The sequence below is a fragment of the Alosa sapidissima genome, chromosome 19, assembly GCF_018492685.1.
Source record: "Alosa sapidissima isolate fAloSap1 chromosome 19, fAloSap1.pri, whole genome shotgun sequence".
Classification (NCBI taxonomy): Eukaryota; Metazoa; Chordata; class Actinopteri; order Clupeiformes; family Clupeidae; genus Alosa; species Alosa sapidissima.
The window spans coordinates 30,260,656-30,270,655 of record NC_055975.1 but is presented as its reverse complement, the minus strand read 5'-3'; the positions used below and the strand labels follow the sequence as shown (position 1 = coordinate 30,270,655).

At 45.5% G+C, this 10,000-nt stretch overlaps 2 protein-coding genes across 2 annotated transcripts in view; one reads left to right on the top strand and one right to left on the bottom strand.

Moving 5' to 3' along the window:
* LOC121692770 overlaps positions 1-3,537 on the top strand; it is a 60,234-nt gene extending 56,697 nt beyond the window's left edge. The window contains exon 19 of the mRNA XM_042071646.1: positions 2,246-3,537. Coding sequence (XP_041927580.1) covers positions 2,246-2,423 — 178 coding nt within the window. The 3' untranslated portion in view covers positions 2,424-3,537. The remainder of the gene's footprint in view (positions 1-2,245) is intronic.
* A 3,865-nt stretch (positions 3,538-7,402) lies between these two features.
* Positions 7,403-10,000, bottom strand: part of kirrel1b (kirre like nephrin family adhesion molecule 1b) — a 19,676-nt gene continuing 17,078 nt past the window's right edge. The window contains exons 14-15 of the mRNA XM_042071645.1: positions 9,180-9,260; positions 7,403-7,952 (exon numbers count right to left, since the gene is read on the bottom strand). Coding sequence (XP_041927579.1) covers positions 7,407-7,952; positions 9,180-9,260 — 627 coding nt within the window. The 3' untranslated portion in view covers positions 7,403-7,406. The remainder of the gene's footprint in view (positions 7,953-9,179; positions 9,261-10,000) is intronic.

Here is a 10,000-nt window from a genome sequence, read left to right as displayed (position 1 = left end):
ATTTTGGGCAAGCCTGCATTCAAGGCAGGCCTTCTGTTGAAGAATTTTATATAAAGCCTGCGCTAACAGTAATCCTCCTGCCCCCGATACCACAGCTGTGGATAGTGTGGAATGCAAGTAATAACACAATCCAATGTGTGTCTCAATTATCCCCCGCTGACCACCTCACACATTTCTCTAGATTTTGCAACGACCTTACATGACACAATGCCATAAAATGCCAGTGTTTAGGACACCGAATAATGTTTGTAATGATACCAGTTAGGCCTACGTTCAACAGTAACATAAGTGTAATGAGCTATTCATTGTCGAAGGTGCATGGTGAAGTGAAATTCTTACTTTGGAAAACAAACATTTGCCGATATCATTGGATAGGGACTATGCCCACTTGTTTATTTTTTACGTAGCCTACAATGGCCAGTTCAGACAAAGCCGAAATTACTCATTTTGAAACATTTGTATGGTTATATTGCTTGACGTAAATCCCAGATAGTAGTAGGCTAGGCTACCGCACCCCACAGTGACGGGCCTAGCGATCTTACGCATTCAGTGTGTGGTATAAACAAGCTGAGAATTTAGCGGTGTCACGTCTACCTGTCACAGACGTGGGGAGCTGAAGCTTAGGATACAGTTACTACAGTAACAGTATTTTATTTTACTTCTTATGGAATATATTTTTTTTTCACTTTTATAAAGGCTTTGTTTGAATGCTGATGGAACAAATAGTAGTTGATTATAAAGGCAACTTTCTGTTGCAATATTCTGTGTGTTGGACTGCAGGTAACTTGTTAAGCCAGTGGTTCTCAAACTTTTTCTTTCATTCCCCACTTTGATCAAGGAGGCATTGACTGATGATAGTGGAGATAACGTGTTATCCCGAGGCCTTTGCAAGTCAGCATCTCCGACGGTAGTCTACCCTATTAAAAATATACGTTTTCGATGTCCCAAACGGAGAGCCATACTTTATTGTTTTAACGATCTCTATGCTACTCACCAAAATGTAGGCATGGGAACATGATGAAGTATCCTAGACTCGGACATCTATGCAACAGACTCATATCGTCCTCGCATTCGCAAAATGAGGACATACAGACTGCTCAGATAACAGGTGTACCTCCAGTTATGCACTGTTTTAGTCAAGTCATTTAAATGTGCTGGTGAAACAGTTGTGTACTCTGGGCACAGTTCTGGGCACAGTTCTTCCAGAGCTTCGTGCCAAGTAATAAGCGTTGAGTCGAGATGTTTGTGTGAATGAAACGAAGCCTATAGGCCATAGAGTGACATGCGTAAACCAATGGTGTAGAGATGACGCCACAGGGTTTTATTTAAGAGAGCCTACGTTTGTATGTAGGCAATTTATATTCACAATACTTAGGCCTACTAAAATAAATAGTATTTTATTTGTATTGGTTGTTTAGAGTAAAAAAAAAATCGGTCGGTCTTAACGCAAGTTTACAACCGGCAAGTCGGTCGGACTAAAAGGGGGAAAAAAAAATATTTGGGTCGGTTCTAAATTGACAGGGTCGGTCGGGTTACGGCAAACGAAAATATTTTTAAGGATGGCCTGGCAGTGTTTTTTTGCGCGTCTGCAGAAGTCAGCCAAATATGAATGTAATTCTGCGGCATAAAGCAGATGTATTTGTTTATTGTACAGAAAAATAAAAATTACATGTCAAGCAGTCAATTGACTACATTGCAGTCAAGAAGCAGGGCAAATTAATTTACGAAACCAAAACGTGGGTCATAGTTGTCTAAGCCTCTATTGCGTAGCCTGTTAAAAACGTCGCCAGATAGTATTAAATCGGCAACAACATTGTTTTCTGCAGAAGCCTACCCAAGGCTACAGATTAATTCTGAACAGTTATTTCTCTACTGGTTCAATTATCACACCACTGTTTTGATTTCGATTTTCGTTACCACCGTGTAGTCAAGCCTTAAGCCATACCCAAGTAGCCTAAATCGAGGTAATGTTTAATTATGCATGATTGATTTTGTTATTGAATTCGTAGGCTGGGATTACTCTCGGCAAGTCTCCTGCTTTTTCAGAAGGGGCGGCAGGCAGAGCGATGTACAGTGGCAGAGCGACGCACAGTGGCTGAAAGTGGTACTAAAGCTTCACGCAGCTTCACGCCTCGTAATGCGCGACTGAAGTGGTCATTTGAAAGAGATGCCCACTGTATGTGTGTGTGTGTGATCAGAGTTGTGTGTTACCGATGGGACTGATGATGTTCCATCTGCGCTACAGGAGGCGGTGCGGTAGAAGCAGTGACCGGTGTTCTGAGTTCAGAGACCAGGCCCTCAGCTGCAACAGCCCCGTGGTCATCAGCAGCCACCACCAGGGGGCGCTCAGCTGCAACAGCCCTGTGGTCAACAGCAGCCACCAGGAGGCCTTCCAGCTGACCGAGGTGGACGACCACCAGTGAACACTTTCTCAGGACATGGCTTATGACTAGCCTGACACACACACACACAGACACACACACACACACACACACACACACACACTGACATGGCTTATGACTAGCCTGACACACACACACACACACACACACCCACACACCCATGGCTTATGACTAGCCTGAATAACCATCAGTAAAAAGTTTGAAGTCAGTGATCACGGACAACCAGTGAATCTTTTAAGGACACAAAATGGTGTAGACGAAATGATGACGGCAATTATCACAAAACCTACTGTGTGGTCACAGCCTCTCAACCTGTGCTTCTGAGTCAGATGAACATTGTGTGTGTGTGTGTGTGTGTGTGGCTGTGTTGTCTGAGAGGTCATTAATACATTGTCAGTTTTTTAGAAATCACTCTGTGCAAACAGGACCGGTGGAAGGCATCTGGGCATTACTACAAAAACTACCAGGGCTCTAAACTACCAGGGCGCTAAACTACCAGGGTGCCACTGCATGGCCAGCTACAGGCTACAACATTGAAAACACATTGATTGTCAAATAATGCCATAGACGGGTTATGCAGGAGCAGCAAGTAATTCATTTTCAGTGATATCGGTTAAATAACAGTCATGAATGAGACGTTCAAAGCCTAGAACTTCAAACTTTTCTCCTGCATTTGATGAGGGTGCTGATCTTTATCCTGAATCGCTAGCAGTGGAACGTAGCAGAGGGGCGACAATGTAATAAGCTCAAATCTGAATCTCACCATGTCACCCAATCAGGGGAGCAATGAGCTCGTTTCCCCCAACAAGACGGTCCTATCGCGGGGTAATATGAGACAGCAACACCCGAAGTGAGTTCCTAGTGTCACGTTTAAATGCACACCCAACAGACGGCATCATATTCAATAGTGTCACGTTTAAATGCACACCCAACAGACGGCATCATATTCAATAGTGTCACGTTTAAATGCACACCCAACAGACGGCATCAATAGGTTCCGATTCTGTATTCGGCTGTAATAATATGTTTATGTTACTAGAAAGGCTGATTGCTTAATCACAATCGTCCCTGAAAATGTTGTTTCTTTTCCGTGTGGTCCAGTCGTGCTGGAAAGTAGCCACGTTGAGTAGTAGGGTTGGGCACCGAAACACGGTTCTAATATGACACCTGTGCCGACACAAACGGTAGTAACTGCATCGAATAACAACGTGGATTACGGTGCCTCATTTCGGTGCTTAAATATCATTTTTTAATTTATTTTTTTTATACGAGGCATCACTGCATGTCATGCGCCATCTCTAACGTCTTGCTCTGATAGCAAAACATCCAGATACAGTTAGATAACATATGATAAACACTGGATGTATAAACCAGAGGGGTGCACCACACAGGCGAGTGGACAGTGTTTGACAGCTTGCATGAGCCCAAGTAGCTTAATTTAAAGCTATATCGCGAGCTCCTGTCAAAATCTAGCAGTGGGTCTAACTACACACAAGCAAAAGGCTATGAAACAACATCAACAGTAGGCTAGCCTATACATTACACAATATCCTTGCTAATGCGCTAACTGACATTTATTTCAAATGTTATCAGCAAAGTTGTAAGGTGAAAAGTTTATTTCACAGTGTGTTAAACAACATAATGGCATGATATTAATCTTTCATGTGCATGAGGCCCATATAGCATCACAATGAATATGAAGATCATGTTAAAAGTTGAAGCTGGCAAAAACATAAATATGTAGGTTACATACCTGATGTCACTGAGCTGTCAAAGAGGCTATGAAACCATCTCCGTACTTTATCGCTAATTTAACTCAGCTGACTGGTGTTAGCGCATAGCCATAGTTGCTGTTAAAATGCCTACTAGGCTAGCACTGGGAATCTAAACACTTCAACACCGACATGTAGCCTAACATGTTCAAAACTACTGCGTGTTATGGGTTATGACATGACATTTCTTGAAGCATTTGGGAACACACTGAATTAATTGGAAAATAGAGTCCCTGTTAGATTAGCTTGCTTGCAAATGCCGTTGTCCATGACCTGGCAGTTTTATGGCAAGCGGTTTTAACATACATTATGGCAAACTGCCTACACTGGGTAAACTTGAAAGCAGAGCTTACCATTGTGTGTGCATGCATAGCAAGCTGTTTTAACATTTAAATGTATTATTCGTAGGAGCAATGAGATATTGATAGTAAATTGAATATAACAGTTCAATTTCATGTTCAAATTTGTCTTAAATCAATAAAAAAATTAATTTAAAACATTTTAAAAACAAAGTACCGGTTCAGGCACCGTTTCGGCACTGGCACCGTTTTAAAAGTATCGATTTAGCACCGGTATCGGATAAAACCCAAACGATACCCAATCCTATTGAGTAGCCACGTTGAGCCCCCCCCCCCCCCCCACCCCACCACCACCACACATGAACCCCAGGCCCGATCCCCCCCACATGAACCCCAGACCCGATCCCCCCCACATGAACCCCAGACCCGATCTGCATGCTCCAGCCAGGGGCTTCTGCCAGGGTAGCGCACAGTCCAAAGTGGCACACAGTCTATGAACATGCGGACGACATATTCCTATTTCGCCCAGGATTGCCTTCTGCCGGCCCTGTGTGCAAGTTGGGCACACACACACACACGCACACACACACACAGACCGAGTACTTAGATGACATCACATACTTTTTTTAGCAAATGTGTGTGTTTATTTGCAATATGTGGAAAAATATTTACAATTTAAGAAACAATCAAAAATGTCCAAAACAATATAATGAATAAATGAGTTGTCTGAGTTTGTTTTTGTTTATTTTGTATAATATCAACACATAGTCAGAGCCACAGAGGTGAAAGAAAAGCCCAAAGGAGAGACACACACACTGCTGGCATACACACACACACCTCACACACACACACACACCACATATACACACACACCTCACATACACACCTCTGGCACAAACTGTAATCACACACACACCACTCCTCACACACACACACACCACTCCTCACACACCTCACACACACACACACACACACCACACCTCACATACACACACTCAGAGCCAGACTGGTGAATAAAAGCACAGTTACAACAGAGACACAAGGCAAGACACATGCACTCTAACACACTCTCACACACACACACACACACCAGAGAGAGAGAGTAAAGTCTCTGATCCTAATCAGAATAGTGACTAACTAGTGCACTAGTGTGGGTTACTCATCACTAGTGCACTAGTCTGGGTTAATCACCATGGAGTAGTGCACTAGTCTGGGTTACTCATCACTAGTGCACTAGTCTGGGTTAATCACCATGGAGTAGTGCACTAGTCTGGGTTACTCATCACTAGTGCACTAGTCTGGGTTACTCACCATGGAGTAGTGCACTAGTCTGGGTTACTCATCACTAGTGCACTAGTCTGGGTTACTCACCATGGAGTAGTGCACTAGTCTGGGTTACTCACCATGGAGTAGTGCACTAGTCTGGGTTAATCATCACATCACTAGTGCACTAGTCTGGGTTACTCATCACTAGTGCACTAGTCTGGGTTAATCATCACATCACTAGTGCACTAGTCTGGGTTACTCATCACTAGTGCACTAGTCTGGGTTAATCATCACATCACTAGTGCACTAGTCTGGGTTACTCATCACTAGTGCACTAGTCTGGGTTAATCACCACTAGTGCACTAGTCTGGGTTAATCATCACATCACTAGTGCACTAGTCTGGGTTAATCATCAGCATCTCTGTGACCTTAGTCGTGACTAACTACTGCACTAGTCTGGGTTGCATTCAGTCCTGACAAAAGCAAAAAGCATTTGTTTCAACATAAACCGTGTTGAGGAGTGTGTGTGTGTGTGTGTGTGTGTTTCCCGAGCCTGATGAAGTGTGTGTTTGCTTTGTTGGAGACAAAGTGTAAATACGTTTCATTTCTTCCCCACTTGTCCTACTCATCTTCCACCTGTAGATGGCAGTAGACTGGCACCTCTAACCCAGCCACCAAACACAACACACAACAGAACGCACCTTAACGCCTGTTGCACATCGCTAAACACTGCAGCGTGGTTTTAGATTGACCACGTCCCAGGGGTGGTGCACACACACATACACACACACACACACACACACACACACACATACACACCATCCACACACAGATGTACCCTTGGGTACAGCAGGCTGGCCAGTGTCCTTTGACGATACCTAGAGACTGGAGGTCACTCCACTCTCTCCTTTAGTCTCTGACTCTGACATGTCCAATGACACCACAGGACTGGTGTGACTCTGACCAATGACAACACACGACTGGTGTTGCAGAGCTCACCGATGCCGACTAGTGGCCAATCAGACTGCAGAACAGGTCAACACTGATGACCTAAATGAGCTGTGCCTGGTTTGCAAGCATGACCCCCACCTAGTGGACATGCTGCGTAAGACCCTGGTCCATCATCTTTAACAAACGCTACAGCGGACATAGCCTCACACACACACCCAGCTCTCTCACAGCCGTATCCAAATACACACAATTCTTTTCTCACTGTCTCATCCTCAACACACACAAACACACACACACACACATTCACTGATAGAAACATGCACACATAAACACACGGTCACAGGAACACAAATACATTGCTGCATGAGAGCAGTCCTTTGCTGAAGTCCACAACGGTCATCCAGCTCAAAATGTCTTCATTTGCCATCGGATGATCTGGAGGTCCGGAGGCCAAGAGCAGTGCTCCAGCTCTGTGTGTGTGTGTGCATGTGTGTGTGTCTGTGTGTGTGTGTGTGTCTCTGTGTGTGTGTGCGTGCCTGTGTGTGTGTGTGCGTGCCTGTGTGTGTGTTTGTATGAAAGCATTCAATTTGATCATTTTGGAATGATTATGTAAGTACTTTGCTTGGTGGTACATATGTGTGTATGTGTGTGTGTATATATTGTAGGGCGGTGTATTTATATATATATATATATATGTGTGTGTGTGTGTGTGTGTCTCACACGTGTGTCTGCATCCTCTGGGTGTGTGTGTGTGTGTGTTCAGTGGGCGGGGTATTGTATGGGAAATGGGCGGCGCTTCCGTATTTGGCCGATGGCTGCTCGGAGGCCACGCCTTGTCCCGCCCCTTGTCCTGTAGGGTACATCTCATAGGCTGGCCCTTCCTCCAGGGGCGGGGCAAAGCCCAGCCTGTACTGGGTGTACTGCGAGCTGGTTGGGTAGGCGTAGCTGTCATAGGCCACCTGATTGGTGGAGGTCAGAAGGCCGCAGTCTCCACTAAAGTCTGTGCTGGGCGGGGCTTTGCTCTGCGTTGCCCGGGCAACCGTGTTAAAGTGGGAGTATCCGGGGTGGGAGAGGCGGGACTGTGGGCGGACCTCATAGCGGCCAATGGGGGCGAGGCTGCGGTTGGTTGCCGGGACGGCGGTTGCCGGGGCGGCTGGTGGGGGGTTGACTGGGCGGAACTCCTGATAGAGCAGCGAGCGAGACGACGGGTGAGTCTCATCTTGGGGCGTCGCACGGACGTTGTAGTAGCCGTTGGTCGGGTCCTGGGACACACAGAATTGCACACACACACAGATATACAGAATTGCACACACACACACACACACAGATATATTGAATTGCACACACACACACAGATATACAGAATTGCACACACACACACACAGATATACTGAATTGCACACACACACACACACAGATATACTGAATTGCACACACACACACACACACACACACACACACAGATATACTGAATTGCACACACACACACACACACACACAGAGATATATACTGAATTGCACACACACACACAGATATACTGAATTGCACACACACACACACACACACACACACACAGATATACTGAATTGCACACACACACACACACACACACACACACAGATATACTGAATTGCACACACACACACGCAGATGTACTGAATTGCACACACACACACACACACACACACATATACTGAATTGCACACACACACACACACACAGATATACTGAATTGCACACACACACACACACACACACACACAGATATACTGAATTGCACACACACACACACACAGATATACTGAACTGCACACACACACACAAGCACACACAGATATACTGAATTGTACACACACACACACACAGATATGCTGAATTGCACACACACACACACACACACACACACACACACACACACACACACACACACAGATATACTGAATTGCACACACACACACACACATATATGCAGAATTGCACACACACACACACACACAGATATACAGAATTGCACACACACACACACAGATATACAGAATTGCACACACACACACAGATATACTGAATTGCATGCACACACACACACAGATATACTGATTTGCACGCACACACACACGCACACACATATAAAGAATTGCACACACACACACACACAGATATACAGAATTGCACACAAACGCACACATTTATGTTCTGTTTGTCTACAACCACATGGGCATCAGTGAACACAGAGAGACACTTAACAGGTGGACTATAGTATAGTATAGTATTTATAGTGGAAAAACACAGAGAGACACTTATTAAGATCAATTTCCAGAAGATGATTTTAGATTCCTCTTTTTAGTCAACTTTAGCAGAGGTGCCAATCATTCTGGAGGGTACTGTATGTCATAAATCCAGTTATTACCTGTTGAATAATCTGTCTAACAGCCAGGCTGCACCCGTTGCTTTATGGTGTGTGTGTGTGTGTGTGTGTGTGTGTGCGTACCTTGAGCTCGTACTCCTCGCTCTGCGGTGTGTGTGTTTCGGTGTGTGTGTCAGGCTTGAGCTCCATGTGCTCCTTGAAGGGCTGAGTGGAGGGAGAGAGGGAGACAGAGGGGAGAAACTAGAGTGTCAGACGGAACACACAGACCACACACACACACACACACGCATGCATGCATGCATGCACACACACAAACACATATACATACACACACACACACACATATACACACATACATACATACACACACACACGCACACACACACATATACACACAGGCACGCCCACAAAATAGAGCACACACATACACACACACACACACAGGCACACGCAGGGGGGGATAAGAGGAGGAGGAGTAGAGGAGGAGAGGAGGAGCAGAGGAGAGAGAGGAGGAGAACAGGCCATCAGCTTAAGGTGGCTTTCAGAGAAAAGGAAGGTTAGTCAGTCAGCAGCAGAAAACCAGGTGGACAGGGCTATATTAGGGCCTCTAGATTAGGGTCAGGGGAGGGCGAGATTAGGGCCTCTAGATTAGGGTCAGGGGAGGGCAAGATTAGGGTCAGGGGAGGGCGAAATTAGGGCCTCTAGATTAGGGTCAGGGGAGGGCGAGATTAGGGTCAGGGGAGGGCGAAATTAGGGCCTCTAGATTAGGGCCTCAGGAGGGCTAGATTAGGGCCTCTAGATTAGGGTCAGGGGAGGGCGAGATTAGGGCCTCTAGATTAGGGTCAGGGGAGGGCGAGATTAGGGCCTCTAGATTAGGGTCAGGGAGGGGGAGATTAGGGCCTCAGGAGGGCTAGGGGTCTTGCTAAAGGTCATGTTAGGTGGGG